At 38.2% G+C, this 21166-nt stretch overlaps 1 protein-coding gene across 5 annotated transcripts in view; it reads left to right on the top strand.

The window, feature by feature from the left end:
• MTUS1 (microtubule associated scaffold protein 1) overlaps window positions 1-21166 on the top strand; it is a 113420-nt gene that overhangs the window by 32283 nt on the left and 59971 nt on the right. For all 5 annotated transcript variants that reach the window (XM_050710249.1, XM_035558487.2, XM_050710247.1 and 2 more), the window contains 4 exons: window positions 11741-11923; window positions 16421-16555; window positions 18601-18705; window positions 19960-20007. In XM_050710249.1, coding sequence (XP_050566206.1) covers window positions 11776-11923; window positions 16421-16555; window positions 18601-18705; window positions 19960-20007 — 436 coding nt within the window. In that variant the 5' untranslated portion in view covers window positions 11741-11775. The remainder of the gene's footprint in view (window positions 1-11740; window positions 11924-16420; window positions 16556-18600; window positions 18706-19959; window positions 20008-21166) is intronic.

The raw sequence follows: 21166 nt of genomic DNA, 5'->3' as shown, positions 1-21166 counted from the left end.
GGAGTGTGTTTAGGGGTGTGTGGTTCTATTAGAAGAAACAGTATTTAAACATTATTTGTAGTTTGCTTATATAGCAAAACTTAGTGGAAGTACAACTGAAATTCCTCAAAAGTGAAAAGGAGAAAATATAGAGCTCAAGCACAAAGCTTTTACAATAAGCAACTGTATGCTATTCCAAGGGGAAGGAGCCCTATTTCAGGATGTAACCTATATCAAAATTAGGTTGGACAAAATATCTTTACAGTTTCTAGGAAGGGTAGAACATGATTAGCAGCTCAAGCAGTAGTCTCCAATTAAGCTCAGACTGATTTATACTGAGGTGGGAAAAAATCTCAAAATTAGTCTGTAGGCTGCTGTTCAGATCTGGTGCCTGCAAACTACATTCTGTAATTGTACTGTAGAGATTCAGAAATGCTCTTGTAAATTATGTGCTTTTTTTAAAAACCAAGTGTGGCAATATACCTAATTGCAAAGGTAGCCTGGCTATAAATGACTACACTACAAGACACTGTAATTTGAAAAGTGTGCACACCCAGCTATACCCAGCAAAACCTGTTTTTTACCCACCCAATCCAAGATTATACAAGAGTCCAAAATACTCCCCTTAATTGCATACAGGTGGTGAAATGTGATAAAATCTGTATCTATAGTACTTTATGGGATGAGTCTCTCAAAGAAAGTGGATTTAGTTCATTCTATGATTTAAGCCTTGCTGGTGTGAAGGATTTGCTTAGTGAGCTGGGTACCTGTAAATCACCGAGTTTTTGGAAGACTTGTGGCCACTCTTAGAATCTCAGTTTATAGTTCTTCTATCTGTAATCATAGTATTAGAAGAACTGAGATTGGTGTAGGTGTATTGTTGTCCCTTAGGTTATTAATCCAGAACAGCTGTATGACACTATTGCTGTACATGAAGAATGGCTGGTTATGACTTCTGCTTCTGAAAGTACACCTGTTTATTTTTTAATGAAGGGGGGACATTTGCTATTGGAAATAAAAACTTTTTCTCCCCAAGTTTCTTTAGCTAAAGAATGTCTCTCTATAGCTCGTTGTATCTTAGAATTGCAGTATTCAGTAGAGTACCTTCCAAGTTTTTCCTATTGGAAACCGTCTGCTTAAGATGAAAGCATGAAGCAGCACTACAATCTTTCAGACTTGTGCATTATGATCAGAAAAGACTGGAACCTCAGTGTTGCTCATGAGCGTAATTTTTCTTTAATATCCTTTCCTATCCCCCTGCCAATGCCCATAGCTCATAGCACATATCACCCTTAATTTTTCTCATGTCATGTTTTGGTGCTGCAAAGTTGGATTTGATGCATTAAACTGTATCAGGTTAACTTGCCCTGTCCCTTGTCAAGGAAGTTCTTAAATGTTTCTCCTTGCTTTCTGGTAAACATAGTACTGATGGAAATCAGGTGAGGCAAGCAGTGGTGGGGGAAGTAGGATGAGGAGAGGAAGGAGTTGCTTGGTTTTGCTATCAAAGCCCTGCTGTGTTACCAGGCCATATCTTTCAGGTGAAACCCTGCCCACAGATGCTTACCTCCATTCATTTTTTAAGTTTTTTGAGGTAAAACTGTACATACATTTACTGTGGCCAAGAGGTAGCTTGTAAATGAAACAATTCCCTGTTAGTTTAGCTTGATGTAGGGAATAACAATTTATTCAAGTTCAAGCTATTTGAACACTTCAGTATTAAACTTGTACCTTGGTAATGTTCCAGCAGCATGGATAAATAACTTGTTCTGTAGCTGTGCAGTTGTTTGCTGTCAGGCTTTCTTCAGGCTGTAGCCAGGCTAGCTAAATCCAGGATGGAAAGGACTTCTGGAGGTCACCTAGCACAGCTCCCACTGCCTGTAACTGGATCGGCACTGAATTCAGACGAGGTTGTTCTGGAGTTTGGCAAGTTGAGTCTTAAATGCATGAATCCTAACAACTTGGTTCAGCTAATTCTTAACCAGTTGTTGGGTGTATTTGGATAACTGGGCAGGAAAATGTGCTCTGTAGTGAGTCCATGGAATGCTCTGAACAAGAGAAGTGACGGTGTAGCTCACGTGTATCTCACATGTCATCTGACATTTATGTTGGGGGAGAGTAGCAGTCCATCTGTCCAAAATGTATTTGTGTGTATTATTCTCAGAATAATAAACAGCTTGTGAGCAATAGATTGTATCGTTCACTGTCATTTTGACTGGGAAGCAGGAAACTCCCCTATGAAAAAGAAATAAAAGAAAAAAATGCCACCTATAATATGCCAATTGTAAGATTCTCCTTACTTGGCAGGAGCTGACATTTTCGTATTTTTTTCCACTTGCGAATAAAATGAACCTTTTGGAGGTAGCACAGTAAACCAGTAGGAAACGTGTTCTAGGGAAATTCCCTGATCCTTTCCCAGACAGGAGACAGTAGAGGGGATTTGCAGGAGGACAAGAAGAAAACTCATGTTCCAAGCATTATATATTTTTGGGGTTATTGGAAGAGCGCATTAAGCTAGAAATAATTGTAATTACTTTTTCCAAAATGGTTGATGACTACTGTTCACCCATATTAGTGCATCTTGGCTGGAATTTTGAATCTTTGCTGAATTAAAAATTGGTTCTTGTTTCTATTGGTAAAAACACATACAAAAATTTAAGACACAGAATGAAGTGTTTGAGTCCCTTGGCTCTTACTGGAGAGCGTGGGTAATTCTGGAGCCTTCATTTAGGACTTTGAATCAGCCAGAAATGAAAGCAACTATTGTTTTCATTCCCAGCAAAAGCACACAGCCTTCTAATTGGATATCCATAACCACAGTGGTAGAGTAATATCCCACTAATAGTTGAGGTAGTAGGGTTTGGGAAGAGTTAGGTCTGTCTTTGACTTGAAGAGAGGTCTGGGGGGACTGGAGAAGCCAAGGAGCTTTGGTGTCCCATGGAAGATCGCTTCAAATTGTACTGCCAGCGGTATGAGCAAATGCACGTGAAGCACTGTGACAGTCTGAGTCACAGGAAGTTGTTTTGGTTTTGAGTAGTATAAAATAAGAATAGGAATGATTTATTTTAGACCTAAAACATAAATGTCTAGCACTGCTTTTTCTTCTCATAGTGCTGACTACATTGACCAGTAAGTTTGTAAAGGAATGGAGCTTTACCTCCACATATTCTGATTTTCTTCACCTGTATTTCTTCCTTAAAATTATAACATAGCTTTCAATTATTTCCCATTGTATGAAACTTTACATTGTTGATGATGTCTTAGCTATGAGAGCTTTGTCATGTCTTATGCATAATTGGAACTATTTGGGGATATCAGAAGTATTATTTTTCCATTTACTGTTAGACTTCCAGAAATGAATGAAAGACATGTAAATCATCCTTGTAACCACATTCTGTTGCCTACTTTTCTAAAGCGTAGGTCATGATCTGACATTTATTTCTGACACTTTAGGTACCGTTTTTTTCTCTGATTTTATGTCAGTACCATCTGATTAGCAGAACTATTGCCCTGTTGTTTAGTTATCTTTTGCATGGATTTAAGTCAGTGCTACTGCTTCTTCCTCTCTTGCTTTTCATAGCTTTTTACTAGCATAGTGAAAGCTTGGGTAAAGAGAAGCTCAACATTGTGAATTCTATTTTTCCTTGAAGATCTTGGACGAGTGAGTCCTTCCGAAAAGTTGGTCATCTTGAAAGATTTTCTGACATGCTGCAAGTAGAGAAAATAATTCCCCATATGCTATAGCAAAAGTACTTAAGTTGCATTAAACCACAGAAGGTTTTAGTGATACTTTGAAATACTGATTTGCTTGTTACTTTATAATTGCTAAATTCCTTCTATTGAATTTTTGGCTTGATCTTACACTTAGATGTGTAATTCAGAGAAGGTTCCAAGTTAAAACTAGAACAGGCTATAACACACTAAGACTGCTGCCATTTATTGCACAAAGAAGAGCTTTTCAGATAGAAAATTGAAACCAAATGGTTTTGGTGGGTTTTTATGCTGCTGGCAACATGTATATGAACTTGGTAATTCAGAACTTTGTGGTATAGCCTTTCACAATACTAGCGAAGCAAAACCAAAACAACTTAGTTTCAGAAAGCATTCCCGCAATCCCTGAATTTCTTTTCCGACGCTGAACCAGGAAATAAACCAAACATAGTTACTGCAAATTACTTTTCAGCTTTATCATTCCTGCTATCTACCATCTGACTTTAAGTTGTATTGACATGCTTCCAAGGGGAAAAAAAAATATTTTAAAAAGCAAACATAACTTCCAGGTTCTCTGCCCTGAAACCCTCAGGACTTTCTCAAAATGCTGGTACTGGGGAGTTAACCCGTAAAGGTATCCATATACTTTCCCATGAGCAAATCTGCAAATAACATTTAAGATGTAGCTACAGCCACTCTTTCTATATGCTTCCCTCCATCCTCCCGCCTCCAAACAGTCAGCCTCTTTTTATGGATCTTAAAAACAGGTTCCCTGTACACTAATTTGGACAAGATCATCATTTGTCCAGTTTAATTGGTCCCTTCTTCTTTCTTTAGTATGTGTGATGCTCCATTACAGTAATTAAAGTCTGTGTAAAATGAACTTAAAACTCCCATATCCTCCTTTGAAAGTGTGGGAAGGGAGAAACTAATACATGGGTTTCTGTGGAGTATAAGATGTGTCTGTAGTATCACGTGAAGCTTGCCTCTGTCTGAGCTCAGTGTTATCCAGCCAGAACCTGCTAACAGAGGGGACCTTGGGGGATGTTTCCTGCTGGAAGGACAATGCTGTGACGTGTCCGTGGGGAGAAACTTGGTTTGTCTATAGTAGGCTTATAAATGACATGACCTGCCTTGTGGTTTTTCATCAATTGAGCAGGTGACTTCTCTGAGCCATTCTGCTTGTTCCTTTTCTTTGAGCTTACTCTTCTATAAGTGATGTGGGGAAGAAGGTATCTGGTTTGATAGAGAAATCTTGTCTATAATAATAGTCTTTGGTCATCTTCGCCCAGAGAGTCCTCCTACATGGTGACTGTCTCTCTCATAACCAGCTATCTTCGAATTTTCAGCGTGAAGTGGCCGAAACCTTTAATGTACTTGAAAGGACTTTTTCCAGCTGATCAATGCATGAGAAGTCGGGAAGCAGCATTAGTTGTGAGGGCTTAGAAGGTAATATCTGCAAGACTCCTGCCTTTTGAAATCTCAGTGCTTGAGGTGGGATTTTCTACTGTTTCCTTTCCACTTTGCCCTCCATTCCTGGCCATCCTCAACAGGAATGGCTTGCTGGAAGCTGCCTGGTGCAGTGTATATCCTCACACCAGTATTGATCTCTAAGCCTCTGCTGCACATGTTGGTCGTTCATGTACAGAATGGTTGGCTCACATTTTGAGGCCCGAAAGGAGCCATAAAATGATGTAATTTGAAGTACACACAATAATTTCCTTTGGTTTTGACTACGTACACTAGTGGAAAAACTTGCTATAATTTCTGTGCTTATTTTCTTTCCTTACATTTCATTAACAAGGTGCTCTCTTACCATGCAGTAGATGTTATTAATATTTTATAAGCCTTATATAGAGGTCAGCATAAAAACACCCATTTTGATCAAGTTATTTCCTAGTTTTAAGTCAAACGGTTTATGAGAAATGAGCAAAAGCAGAAGGTTTTTTGGCTTTGAAGTAACGTGGGACCTGTTACAACAAATAACTTAGAAACAAGTTGACTGATTTATTTCTGGTTTAGTAGTCTTAGAGATGGTGCTTTGAGGTTTGTTTGTTTGTTTTGGGGAGTGGGAGAAGAAGTGATGGCAAATTTTGAGGATAAACTTAAATGATCTGTATTCTGAAGACTGATATTTCCAGTATTCTGTTGAATGCATTATACATCTGTTAACTTCCAGCTTCCAAAAGGGAGCATTTCATCTTCTCAGCTTTGTTTCTGGTGCCACAGTGACCATACAAAAGGAGTTAAGTTTTCACATAAGTTCCCAGGCTTTTTACACATGACTTGTGACTAGCCATGTTGGGATTTTAATGAGTTATACCTGTAGCAAGAAACATGATCATACCTGCAGAGACTGATACTACCAGTCCACATGTGAAGGCTGTCAGAAATATATATGTATCTATAAGAATATTCTCCTTTAGGAGTAAGGTGTGCACCAGTTCCCTGCAGGGGAATTTCTAGGTACCTAGTCATTGACTTGCAAGGACATGCTGAGGTGTCTTCAAATAATTCTTCACCTTTACTGGTTAGTTCTGAATTCTCTTTGGGTGGGGTAAAGGAGGAGAGAAACAGAAATCCTTGTCATCCTGAAGAAAATTGTATTTACATTTTGCTGCAGTGAGGTTCCTTCTCATGCAAGGTATGTACTATGTAATTCCTGCGATAGAAAACTTTAAATATTTATGAATAATGTAGATTTTTAAAAAAGTTGTAAACTACCAACAAGTTTTTGGTGCATAACACCAAGGGGTGTATGATACAGACAGAAGGAAAATAATGAAAAGCATGATTGGTTGTGGTTGGTGGCGTTCTTTTGGCTCAGATTTCTTCGTATTATATTGCTTTGACTCTTCCCTATGCCCATTACTACTAAGCAGATGAAAATTTCCAAAAACTGCTAGTTGTTTGTTTTTTGCTTAAATTGGGATGCAAACAACTTATGGCAGTCTCCTGGTACAGCTGAAATGGGCAAGTCTTGCCACTACCATACAGTTGCCTTTGGAAGCTGGCATAAAATGAACTGTTGTTTGGAGGCTGGTTTTGCCTGTGGTCATAAGAGATGACAGTGCAACTGCACGGATATGGTCTTTAGTGGGTCTTCTCTAGTTTAGTCTACAAAAGTAAAACCTAAAAAAAACTAAAATTGAGTGAGTATAATAGGTAGCAAGACAGCAAACAATTCTGAAGTTGTGAAGTGGTTGAGAGTGTGAAAAAGATCATTTTTATTATCAGTTAACAACAGCAAAATGCTTTACAGCACTGAGGATCGTTTTTCAGTTTCACTCTGAGATTATTGGGCTGCAAGGGGAGAAACGTGAATACCCATGTGACTGCTGGCAGCCTAGTTTTGGTTTTGGCACAAACTTTTTTCTGGCTCATTGGTATCTGTGCCAAAGAGGAGCACATTCCTGGTGATTAGAGATGGAGGGAACAACACTGTGAGAGTCTACATCAGATAGGGAAGTGGGTCTTGTCTTAATGTGTGAACTGTTCTCTGATCAGTTGTTATCCCCTAAACAAATAAATCTCTCTAATATAAATACTCGAAGACCCAGCACGAACATTCCCTATCTTCGTGTTTGCATTTAGCAGCTGCAGTATTACTAGCAATATAACACAGCTGTCTCCTACCTTCTCTTTGGTAATTTTGGTAGTAGCTTGACACTTTCAAAGGGGGAGAGAACTAAAAAGAGATTTCTACTAGTAGAAAATACACTACACTACTAAAGTACACTATAACTAGTTTTTATTCCTCAAAGGAACACTGATTTGTGTATAACAATATAACTAATATTGCTGAATGGCTGATGAATCTTGCAGCTGTTGCTGCTACTTTGCGGTGTTCAAAAAAACCACAAACACTCTTACATCCATCTAAAGATCAGTCTACTGCAATGGAAACAACAGCAAAGTCCAGTTTGTCTTCGCATGATTTACTTGTGCCTATCAATAGACACCCAAAAAATAGCGTTCTCTTGAAGATTTATTCCCCTTGCTTTGCAAAACACTTGTGCCATAGACTTAAACTGTGTTTTTTTTTTTTGTCATGCATAAAATAATTTTTAAAAGCTGAAATGTTTAGCACTTTTGAAGTGGGCCTCTCTGGATTTTTATACTTGTGGAAGAAAAGTCAGAAAAGCATAAGACAAAAGTCTAAAATTTAATGTATTTAGGTAAAATGGCAATGAAAACCCCGAACTAACTGATGTTATTAGCGTTAGCATTAAAAAACAAAAGCAAAAACAAAAACCCTCTGAAAACCTGTTGTGAACTAAGTCTGCCTTAAGTTTCTGTTTGGGAAAGGCTTCTGACCATTCATTTCCAAGTGTCACATAGCTCCCTGAATGCTATTTGCTATATGCTCAGTTACAGACCTGAGTCAGTACGGTTTCAAACAGTGAATACTGAATCTCAGAACTGATAAATACATATTTAGCTTTAAAATCTGCCTGTTGTGAGTGTTGTCCCAAGCTAGCCACTACAAGCATGTGTTCATTTTCTTGACTTGAATTTTTTAGGCTCCAGCACTATTTAAAGGAAGTCTTAATTTATTCTGAACAATAACCATCTATGTAGGATTCACATGAGAGCATCGCTATTTGAGTAAGGATGTGAAATCTGATTTCAGAACTACTTGAAAAATGGGCTATGTTCCTTGCTTATTTCCATTCCAGTACAAAAACACTTTAACATACTTGATATAACGTAGTTGTTGCGTAGAGATTTTTTTTCTAAAGAATTGCCAGTTTATTATTTCACTGTAGAGGAATGTGATATTTTTAGTGTTCTACTTCAATGACTAGATTAAACAACTGATGAAAGGCAGTTACTTTGGTATTGCTTGTTGCCTTTATCATAAGGGTTCACTAAATATCCTGCTTTTGTGCATGTTTCCAGTACTTCTGTTTATAAACCGTATCTTGTCGTCTCCATCTTCAAAACCTTTTCATTTAATTCTGTGCTACTCCTTGCTTAGGGAATGGCACTTTTAAAGCTACTTTGTTAAAAACATTGTTATTGTTTGAAATAACACCTAGAGTAACTGCTTAATGATCTTGTGTCATGACTTAAAAGAAATTCTTCAAGGAGGGTTTTTGAAAAATGTATTTGTGTGCTTGAGTACTTATTTTAAGAGAACCCTTATAGGAAAGCAACAAGCAGCAAAACCAAGGAAAAAACAAAGGTCGTCTGTTTGACTTGCTTCTGAAGCTGGACGTCGTAGAGCTGGCTGTGCTCACTTGAAGGCGTTTGAGTTCACAGCTGGTTTAGAGCACTGCCACATTCCAGCTTCAGCAAAGAAGCTGAGCTGGCTGGAAATCATTTTTTATATATGGAACATGCTGTACAGGAGGAGACTGAGCATTCTCACATGTTTGCCTTTATCCCTCTTGAGTGAAAATCACTGTACAGAAAACGGGATTTCTTTCCTGTGTCTTTTGAAGTGGATGAACTTAGAGCCTGTCACGGTAGCAATTGGGAATGCCACCCTCACCTTTAAACCATAAAATGCAGCTTAGCAGCAGCATTTGTTCCAAAGGGTACCTTTTGAAATGTAAACCTTTAACTTATGGAGTCAGACAAACCTAACTTGCAATGTTTGTACAGCAGCTGTTTTGTTTTGTTTTGTTTTAGGGGTGGCGACAGTCAGGAGGGATTGGTTGTGTAGTTTAATTTTTACCTTGTTTCACTAAGAGGCTATTTAGAAAAGGAATTTTTGACTGGACTGGATTAGTTAGTTTTCTGGTATGTTGATCCATTAATGGATTAAGCTTCTGTTTCTGTGCAAAGTTTAGAAAGCTGTCAGACTTGTTCTGTGATGTAGTGAAATTGTTTATTTTTTAATTGTATGTTTACTTTATTTTTTCATCAAATAAATGATTTCAGAGTTGTTGCCTGGAGCGCTCTGTTTCAGAGGTGACTTCCGTAAGGGTGAGCTCGAGGTTCATGCTGTTCTCATAGCATCAAAAAGGGTTGGATGCTCTTTGGCAAATTGGATGCATCAAATGCCTATTGTAATGAATTACCAGGAATTCTAGAATATGGCTGATAATTTTGTCTCGTATTTAATACCAGGCTACTATGGCTAAAGCCATATACCATGTCACAGTTCTGCATAGTAATGCCAAACAAGTAGTAGAAGCCCAGATCCTAAGGGAGGTCTGCTGTAAAGCATGTTTAATGACTCATTGATGCTTGTGCGTCCTTTTCAGTGACCAGTATCACATAAGATCTTAGTGTATCTTTAGCCTATATTGAAGATAGGGTTTCTCTCTTATTACTGGGTTGACTTGAACAGCAGGGGATAGCACGGATGCATCTTCCTTTACTAGTGCTGTTCAGACTTTTGTGTACTTGACAGAGGATGTTTCCAGGCGTTATCTAATCCTGTCACACCACCTACTGTTGAAATGCAGACATTGGGCATAAGTGCTTCTGTTGCCTAAATCTTCATGTAATCCCCTTCATGCCACGCTTTGTAGGTCTTGGTGCAAACTGATGGTTTCTTAAGCATTGGTGTTCAAGAGTGGAGTCTCTGTAGCAAAGCTGATGTTGAATAAAGTGGAATTACTAGCTATTTTTGTCATGTTTCAACTCTTTCTCGCATAGTTTAAACATAATTAAAATAGGGTTATAGTGGCAAGAATAAAGGAAAGAGTATTGTATTTAAAGAGAAGATGGAGTATTCAAAGTAAGACTTGAAATACTGTAATAATCTCTTCTTGAGTAAGATGAGCTATGTCTGTCAAACTTGAAAATGGCAATAATGTCAGAAGTCAAGTTATTTTGTATATTAGATTTTTGTGTATGAATAATACCTAAGTCTGTCTGTCTTGTCTCTGTTCTTGTTTCTGTACAAGAACTATGACTGCTTCTCCATGGTTATTTGGAGTACTATATAAAGACATTGGCATCTAAATTTTAAGTCAGAGCTGATATTAGTCAACTCAGTGCTTGCAAGACAAGCCTGTGTATACATAATTTCTTTTGGACCTTTGTAGTTTTAGTCTGGGTGTATGCTTTTCAGGAATAAATGAAGTGTAATAAACCAGCTACACTTTCAGCAAGAAACTTTCAGTTCAGTTCGTAAGTAGTACAAAAGCCAGCTCCTGTCTGAAGATGGCACACTTCTCAACTTAAATAGGTTGATTAATTCAGCTATTGGGCATTTGTATTCAAGAGCTCAAATGAAAACAGCAATTAATGTGAAAATGTGTCTGCAGCAGTTGGCCATTGAGAACTTGGTTCCAGGCAGTGCTGTTTAACTAGTTTTGCAGAACTAGTCGGTTTTAAAGTATATTTATGTGCGTACAGCACAGTCTGATACTCTTGTAAAGCAAACTGTCTTTTAGCACTCTGACAGTGCCCTGTCAGAGGGGAAAAATCATCTCTATGTTTGGGGGTGGAAAGAAACAAAAGAATCTTTCTTGGATTGTCTTTGAGCCAGAGATAATATTTTATGGGATTGCCAGTACAGCTAACCATAGTACACAGAGGTAGTAGAATGCAAGAAAAACTTTACGTGCATGCAAATGTTAGCCTTGAAGGCCAGTCTGTATAGATTTTGATTTAGTCCTGAGTTGAACATGCAGGTAAAATTGAATTGCTTATGTCTTTAGAACTGTTTTGCTGATTAACAGCATTTTTTTCAAGGAAATAGGGTGACAGAGCACTGGGAGAGGTTGCCCAGGGAGGTTGTGGAGTCTCCTTCTCTGGAGATGCTCAAAACCTGCCTGGATGCCATCCTGCACAACATGCTCTAGTTGACCCTGCTTGTAAGTGGGGTTGGATCAGATGATCTCCAGAGGTCCCTTCCAACCCCTACAATTCTGTGATTCTGTGAAGGAGCTTAAGAAATAGAAGGCATTTCTTTTATTTACCATGTCAATATGAATTAATTATGTCTCTTTTGCATATTATTTTTAATATACATAAATATTTCTTTTTGTAGGCATATATGTAGAAGAGGCAACTGCTTAAGCTTCTTTTCAGTTTTGTTTTTTGTTCTTCTCACCTCTCCCCCCAACTCCTTCCCCCTGCCGTTTGACAGGTGTAGGATCTTCACCAAGAGAGAAGCATGTCTCCATGAAAAATTCTCCAGCCTCCTGGGCTAGCTCTAGTAAACCTCTATCCAAATCCAAAGTGCCTGTCAAAAGATCAGTGCTGGAGAGGACACCTAGCATCTCATCGCTCAGCAGCACTCAGAGTGAGAGAAGTCTTTTCAGCAGTAATTGTAAGTATCTGTCAGTGTTATGAGTTATAATTGTTACCCAGCAATAACTGTGTTGAAAAATCCCATTGAAAGGAATCCTGCATTAATTCTCATCTTCTATTTACTTCCATTTACTACTTCTTCCTTCTTATTATTTTTACTTCTAGACCTTACTCTTTTTGCCCCTTAGCTTACAACTTTCCTTCTGCAGACATGTCGTCTGAAGGAACTTTGAGCCTTGGATTTTTATTTGTCGAACAGAGATATCAGTACAGCTCCTCTTCCACCATGAAATGTCGCAAAACTAGCAGGTGTTCCTGAGTAGAAGTTTCCTTGTATTTACATATAGTTTCATACTTGTCAGAATATTTGGAACAGCACATTACAGGTTTGTTTTATACTAAACACTCTTGTTGGGCTAGATCATATCTGCTTCTAGAGTTCTAGGACAAAACCTGAAGGTGAGATCAAAAGCAGGTAAGTGAAATTGCTGTTAGAACGTATAACTTTCAATGGCATTTATCATTTTCATTGTAACTGTAAGCACTGCTGTATGACCTGAAGCAGATCTATCTTGATCAAAACTGGAGAGAAAAAAAACACATAACTATCTTTAATTTGAAGCTCTACCTAGGGTCTGTAACAGCTGTGCAGGGGTGAAAATGTGAAGGAAATAACACACAATGAACTCTGTCAGACGTATCAGTATTCCCAGCTAGACATATTCAAATGAGCACGTTCAAATATTCTGTTACTATTGCATCATCTGTTTCATCTTGGAGACTGGGCAAAGGCATTTCCTTTGTGCCAGCTGTCTTTGAAATCTGTCTTCGATGGACTGGAAAAAAAAACCTCGTGCTTTAACATACAGCTGCAGTTTATGTATGCGCATGCATGCATAGATATATAACAACTAAATTTTCTTGTGTTCTTTTTTTCCCTGAAGTGCCTTCATTAAAAATGAAAAGCTAACTTATTCCTCAAAGGAACAAGTATCTGTAATAAAATATGCACTGCATGTTTTTCTGTCATCAGGCTGGTTCTGTTGCCCTGACAGCCATGTTGACTTTTGCTGCTGTTCAGTTGTAGAACTGTATCTGGAATTCCCAAGCAGCTTTGTCCTCTCTTCATTTTACTCTCTCATGTAACGAAGGAAAGGGTCATTGCTTCATAACAAAGAAATGTATGCAGATTAAGTATCCAAACTGATGGCTCCTTATTTAGAGTGATTTGCTAGCTGGTTTAATCTGTTTTGTCCACCGCCTCGAAGCTTACAATTTTTTCCACTCTGATTCACGAAGAGCAAGCAACAGCAATATGAGAGGTTGAACATGGCTGCAGTCTCCTTGGCTTCAAGCTTGCTTTGATTCTTTTTAAATGACTATACCAGGAGGACTTCGCAGTTGCACAGAAACTAATTTTTCTCCCAATATTTTCATCAATTCTACACTAACACCACCGACCGATTCAGGAAGCTACTATGATATTACCTTACTGACACTGCTGGTAGTGGGATCTTACAGCTTTTGTATTATTCCTTTGTTAGCCTCGTTTACTGGGAAGAGAAGTAGGTTGTGTTTCTTTTTATTTCTCTTGTAAAGCACGTAATCTGTTTTGCGGATGTTGGTAGATGTATGAAATGTTTTAATTTGCTGATGTTTTTTCCCTGAGATGACCTTCTTTGGTTAAATTGCTGAAATTCATAAGAATGATTTAAGTCTGATAGACAGTTTTTGTGAGTATAATGAATTTGGGTTACATTAGATTCATATGCTAGCATAGAGAAGTTTATATGACTTTGAATCAAATTGTAGAGAGAATAAGTTAACTTTTTACCCTAATGTTTTATGTACAGTGCTGTTCCTTTTTTTTTTTCTAGTCTTTCATTTAGTCTACTATGCAATAATGTCAGAAAAAAGTCTGTGTTTGTAAAACTAAAGTGGTTTTATTAGATTGGCAGGAGACACAAAGATTGGGATGGAAGATTTATTCCGTGAATGTAATGAAATTTCTAACAAACTGTTGTGGTCCTCATGACTACATTAAATTGACAAACTCCTTTTGCTTGTTTTGATTGAGGAGTTTGCCTCTTGTTAGCAGGAAGAAACTTATAAAAAAGCATGTTCCTCCCGCTGTGTCAGCTTAGCCCTTTGTTATGGGATGTCCTTGGATTGGTTGTTTCCTGTGGCAGCATTAGTTTCTTTTGTCTAACGATCATTTGAGTTTTATGATTCTTTTCTCTAGAGAGACTCTTACTGTCTGAGAAATTTGGAAATAATGAAATTTGAAATGTTCTTGATATTAAAAACATATTTTGCATACAAGCTGTCAGTTTGAACCTCAAAAATGCGAATTTTTAACAAACTTGGTTTTAGTCGTGAGCTGAAAATACTATGATTGAACATACTGAAATGTTTAAACTCTGATGTTGAGCAAGAATTCAAACTTGAATTGCATTAGAATAATTACATACAAAGGAAGTAGTGTTTCAGAAGTTAAAAAAGCTGATCCTAGCAATTGACCTTGAGCTTCATTTCCATATTGCCAATACTTCATTAAAATTCTTATAGTGCATGTTTAAACCCTTTAGCTCTTAACTTAACTCTTAAACGAGACCGTTTCAAGTCTGTCAGTATTTCATCAAGATTGCAATAACTGCTGCTAATTCTATGAGAAACCGTCTTTGAGTCATAAAATAATTAAACTTTGCAAGTCTCCCTCTTTTTTTCTGCTCTTAGCTCTTTTTAAGTGACTCCAGAGCTTCTAATACAACAAGCAGTGCATAAGTGGTCCTGCACCAGGAGTGTTCTTACCCCCAAAGTGTTACTTCCATGGCAGGCTTGTGATTTATTGGAAAATAGCACAACGGTTTGTAGGCAGTATTTAATTGCTTGCAGTGAATTCTGAGCAAAAATCCTAGATTTTTAGAAACTCACAGGAAAAGTTGAGGACTGTTTCAGAGCTGATGCTTTCCTAGAACAAGTTAGTTTGAATCATCTGATGTAGGTCAGGGTCAGAGCTTACCGGAGGAACTGCAGCATTGATGTATTATGCAAATTGTTCCTCGTGTATAAATAAATTTCTTTTGCAAATGTTTAGCTTCTGTGCTTTCAGTGGGAGACCCTTTCTCAAAGGGGAAGAAAAAGCAGTTCTGTCCTTCCTTCTGATGTAGATGTACTGATTCCTGGCTAAGAAGCACTTTTCTGAAGCAGTTAATTATACCGTTTATGCTAGCGTATTTAAATTGATACTTAAATAATCTCAAGGCTTTGTGTTCCATCTTTTGATGAACACTATTAGATATGTAGTTCTCATTACCTTAAAATCAGCCTCATTAAAATATGAGGTAAAATGTAGTATTGTATGAACCCCTTTTTCAACACACACCCCTTCTGCTCCCAACTGACTTGTGAAAAAAGCAATGGTGTGACAAACTATTCCAATGTGAGTTAGTTTTTGCTTATCCTCTGGTAAATGTGATGTGAACTTCTTGCTTTTAATCTGTCAATATACCTATTTTTTGAGTAGCTGAACCAAAGTATACTCAATCAGTACTTCAGAAGTCTTTTCATATTTTTTGCTGCAATACTAAAAGAATGCATTGACTCTCCCCAAGTTTCAGTTTTATATTTTCAACTAAGTTTTCATTGTGACGCTAAACCAAACCTCTCCCAAGTTCCTCTGAAATGGAACAAAATGTCTTGTGCAGCATGCACCCTCTTAGTTGGAAACATGATTTTGACCTGAGTTACAAATTGGTTATTGTCCTATTTTTCCTATTTGGTTCTGCATGCCCCTTTTTGTGGGGAGATTTTTTTTTTCTGTATAACTTCAACTCTTCTTTGGAGAGAGGAGTACGTGTTGGGGGGGTCATCATCTGAGGCTTGCTGTCACTGAGGAGGTGACTCTTACAAATGCAGACTACAGGAACCTTTCTTAAAATTTGTTTGGCAGTTGCTGAATGGAGTTGGGCTCACCCATTTTTAGTTCCCCACAAGGAGGATGGCAGGAGTGCTTGCGGTGCATTCACGATATCGCTGAAACAGAGCTCTTTACAAAGGAGAGAAAACAAGGAAAGATGTTGCTTGAGACAGTTGTCTGAGTTTTTAATTTGACTTTTTTTTTTAAACAATTGATTCTGTGGCCAGAATGGCTTCACATACTGCTGATGTTCTTTCTTGGTTTACTCAAACTGAAATGTATTCTGCATTTGCTTTATACAGCATGCTTAGGCTTCTGTTTGTGTTTCTTGATCAATATTCTTTTGCATATGCCCACCTCTTTTGCAAAGTTCAAAGCAGTATGTCCTGTTCAAAGAAATGTTTGTAATATCTTGAGACTAATCTGATATCTTCTGTACAGACTGATCAACTGTAGCAGAAGCGTTTGTAATATTGTTATTCCAGCTTGTGTTTCTTGTAACTTTAGCCTCAAGTAAAACAGGCTTACTTTATGATTGATGATTTAATTTTCCACAAGGTAGATATTGCCTAGTCAAATTGTCATTCTGTGTTGTAGCTACAAGTGCCACGATCATCATCAAGAATGGAGAATGGCCTTCAAAACCAGCCTGCCAGAATGGTGCTTCTGGATCTGTTTCTTTGAAAGCAGTACCAAGACCTAGATTACACTCATTGAAAACAACTCCAAAAGGTATCTGGATCTGTTTGTAACTAGAGTGAAACTGAAGTTACCACTGTTGTGGTACCTTACCTTTTGCACTTGGCTGCATGCTGAAGCAATGCTTATTTTAATAAGCAGTGGTCTGGGCAGATGCTGTGAGGAAGTAAAATCACACCAGTGGGGCCTTAAGTTTTGTAAGATCTCATAAGAAGGCTAAAATGTCCTTTGAACTGTAATTGATTGGGTATGTAAGGCAAAAGAGAAGGTCTGCACTGTGGTATGGACTTACACAGGAGCAATATGTCTATGTTTTGCATGGTACGGAGACTAAATGCACTTTATGTTGTACATGTCATCACTTGGGTTTTACGTTGTTTTAGTGGCTTTCTTTTCTGTCACAAAGCTCAGGCACCGGCTCTGTAGCTGCTGCTGACCTGCAGGGTAGACATACTTTGAATTTATCTTCAACGTATTGTTGTCCTTTTCATCATGCAGACTTTAGATGATCTTTGCCCCTTTTGGAACAGAAAACAGATGGGGTTATCACTTTAAATGAGGTATTCCTGGGTAAAGTATCTTGCCTGGATGGCATTGTCACACTATTCGAAGGGAAGACTCACACAAGCAACTCATTTCTCTGTGATGCTTTTTCTTGATATTCTTCTGACTGACTGAGGGGAACTAGATGTTTGCTCTCTTTTGTGGTGGAGAAAAGGCAGTTGTGCTTCTTCATCTTATGCTAAAGGAAACTTAGTTTAAATGTGGCTGTTTGTTGGCTGATAGAGCAGCCCTGGCTCAGTGCTTTTCCAAATCAAGCCACAAACAGCAGTTGACAACTCAGTCTCTGACCAAAATTGAAGACGTAAAGGGAGGAGATAAATAAGCTTGTGCGCTCTCTCTCTTAAATCCTAGTTATAATCAGCTTGCTTCTGACCATCTTTGTGGTGAACTGGTTATTGTAATTGGATAAACCTAATTAAATACTATGCTCCTGCTTTAGGCTTAAGTTTTAAGCCAGCCAAATGTCATGCTGTAATGACATGCTTTAAAATGGTAAACAACGAAAAGAAACAGACACTGCCAGAAACTGTATATCACTGAAACAAACAAGAATTATATGGCTGCCTGACAAGCTGATGTTTTTTTTGTCAGGCCCAGTATCTGCAATGCAATTATGCATTGTTCAACCTCTTCAGTGCTAGGTGCTAGAAGCATGCCTTCAGCACCTGCAGGAGCAGTATGGCCAGAAGAAGTTGGTGTTCTCCCTCAGCTTGGCACTGGTGAAAGCTCCACCTGGACTGCTCTGTGTTTTGGGGCTTCCCCATTTTATGAAGGCTATTTGGAAACAAGAGACTTGGGAAGATAGAGTCTCAGAGCACATGAGCAGTGAGGAGAGTTTGGAGGAGGTAGGCTTCTTCAGTCAGGCAAAAAGAAGAGTAGGGGGAGGTATTGTAACAGTCTTCAATTTCTTGAAAAGAACAGTTGCAAAGACAATGCCAAACTCTTCTCAGGAGTACCAGATGATGTAGCAATAAGAAATAATTATAAATTGTGGAATGGAAGACTCTCCCTTTGGGGAAGGAAATTATGAGGAGGATTGTATAGTACAAGAGCAGGTTGCCAGCAAGGCCGTAGAGCCTCCATTTCTGGAGGCTTTCAAGACTCAGCTGGCCATGACCAGCTGATCTCGTCTTGGTGGTGACTCTGCTCTGAGTGGGAGGCTGGCTAGCTGGCCTCCAGAAGTCCCTTTCAGCCAACTTTTATGTACCTGAGTTGTATTCATTGCTGTTCTGAGACTTAGGTAATTTGATCTTACTGCTAAGTTAAAGTCTTCACTGACGTTTTCTTCTACTTACAAGCTTTATTGAAATTATCTTTTATTTCTTCCATGGTGAGTTCTGGTAAAAACAATTTTTAAATGTAACTAAATTTTCTAGATAACATCTCTTTTTGTATTTGCGGTGCACAAGTGGACTTGTGCATCTGGTATTGAACTGTAAATATGTGATGGTAGGCATGTCTTTACTTACCGTCATAGCTGTACTTTTAAACCTGATCTAAGCCTCTACTTCTAGGAGCCAAGGCGAGGTCTGCTTCCTTAAACCAATGCATAACAAAATCACCCGGGCCATTGCACACAGCAAGGAAATTCAGCGAGGCTAGAGGCAATCAGCTGTTGGGTAAAGTAAATTTTTCATTTACATTCTTGAATCCCTCTGTCTTGAAAAAGAGCGGCTATGCTCTACAACTTTTTAGAATAATTAAGGTAATCTGCTCTCCTCACCTGTAGCTCACAGTATTGGAGACTGGCTCTGCAAAGTGTTTCTTATATACTTGTTTATCCGTGGGTAAAAGTCAGGACACTTCATGTCTGCTTGAAACTTGCATCTTGTGAGGACTTGGTCCACTTGATAACATCAGTTAAATGCTTTTCCGAAACCTGCTTATAAGATTGTGTACTTGCAAGACGAATCTGAGACTAGCTTTCCCAAGCTTTTGTTTAAGCTTGCTTGTGAGAGCTTGCTGATCAGCTTTGGCTGTTTAGGGTAACATGTACTTGACTTTCCATTTCTGTATCAGGTGTTTGCTTTATCTTCAATTTTTATTTGAAATTTGTAATTAACTACCAGAGTGAATCAAAAGAATAGATCTGATTTCTCTGAAAAGTTCCATAACGCAGAATTTTCAGTTTGGGAGCAAAGTTTGATTTGCGTGATTGAGGTGAAGGGAAACAATTACAATTGTGGTACAAAGCAGATCATTTCTTATTGATATACCTGCTCTGGTATCGCACACTATTTCTGAAGCGTGAAGAAAGCTTAACCTGATAGGTGTTGTAAACAGACCTTCTATAAACTTCTGCTCATTACTTCTGCACTTATAACTAGCAAAAAGTGCTTTCATTTAATTCATATCATTCAAAATGATGAGGTTCTTAGATCAGCTTTCACATGACTCTAAAACAATACAGTAAGGGTAGATTAACCTTCTCAGTGTTTTCATTTATATCTGACTTGATTGGTACCACATTTAAGAGTGCTGTTACTTATAGCTGCTCTGTGCAAATAAAATAACTGAAGTGTATGGCTGTAAAAAAAAAAAAAAAAATGATACTGGTATGGATAATATTTTTTTTCTTCTCTTACTTATTAATCACTCTACTATGCTATATGAATGAGTAAAATGAAACAGTGCTACCTGGCTTAAATGAAGTGTGATAATTGTAATGGAAAAGTTCAGCTTAATAGGAATTCATCATCCATTTTCCAGATAGATTAACCTTACAATGCCAAATCTTTCTGTCAAACATGCTATCAGCCATCACAAGGAAGTAAGTGAGACTGCAGGAGAGGTTATGTGGAAAGAATCTCCAAAGAATTGCTCCCCTTCACTGGCTTGAAGTGTAATTCTGCTTTCTTTTCTGAACATCATAGGTACTCCTGGAAGAAATGGACACCAAAGCCTGTCGTCTTTTGGTTCTGGTGAGTATTCTGAAAGTACTTGTACATACTCTGTACTGGAACTTAAATTAGGTTTATATGTTAGATTACTGCATTGTTTCCTTTCTTGGAAGGACAGCTTTGCAACAGAAATTCTGTGAACTTTCCCTGATTCTGGTTTTGAGAAGTCTTGTTTTTTCTAGTTGCTGTCTTCAGGTTACCCAGCACTTAGAGTAGGTAGTCTGTTCTATCTGTTTTCCAGTGAAGCATAAGGATGTTTTAACAGTAACAAAAAGAAGTATGGCAATGAAACTTAGATGTAGTTTTTGCTGTTTAGCCGTGCTGAGGTAAGTAATGATTAAAGCTCATGTGTTATGGCTTTAAAATAAATAAATAGAAGAGTCATGCAGAATAACAGGTTTTTCTGGAAGGTTTGTGGTAGCTACCCTTTCAGTGTCAGCTGTCTTTGTATTTCTGTCGCTGCAGACTACACTTGAAGATGAAATTATCCAAACTTGTTAGTTTGTGTGTCTGCATGTATGGCAAGGGAGGAATGGCAATGGATTGTGGCAGATGGTGTTCCAAAATCTGGCAGTGTTTTTAAGGACTTCATATTGGGTTTGTTTTCCTTGTTTATGCCAGTCAGGGCACCTGGTGCTAGTTTGTCTCTGCCAGGAGACAGAAGAGTCTTCAGATGAGGTTTCTATTCACAGGAATTTCCAGGTCGTTTTCAAGAGGGCTGGAAGTCTAATTTAGATTCCTAAGAATCAGTGCATACTTGCTGAATTAAAAACCGCTTTTAATTACTGAAAAGCCCTCTTTGAAAGATACTGAGGATCACTGGGAAGCCCTGTTTCCCCTGAGTGAATAGCAGATGTCTTTCTGAAAGAGGTGCTGTAGCCAACCAGATGTTATGAATTTGAGTCTGGAATTGCTGAGTAAAACAGTTCTGACCTGTCACTTGGGTACTGTGGCAGCATGTTTTTAATTTCCTGCACTCATAACGCGAGTCCAATGCTTTGCCTCCTGCTCTTTTGTGTGTCAAGTGTCTGCATATCAATCATGACTGAGTGCTTTGCTCGAGGTTTGCTGTCATAAATCAGGTCTTCACTTATACAAGTATAAGATGTAGCACAAAACACTTACTCTGTTTGTTGCTTTAATTTATATTTGCCTGAACTAATGTTAGTTTAGGTGTAAC

This window comes from Cygnus atratus, chromosome 4, assembly GCF_013377495.2.
Source record: "Cygnus atratus isolate AKBS03 ecotype Queensland, Australia chromosome 4, CAtr_DNAZoo_HiC_assembly, whole genome shotgun sequence".
In the NCBI taxonomy this organism is placed as follows: Eukaryota; Metazoa; Chordata; class Aves; order Anseriformes; family Anatidae; genus Cygnus; species Cygnus atratus.
Note: the sequence above shows the minus strand (reverse complement) of the source record. Positions and strands in the feature narration are given on the sequence as shown.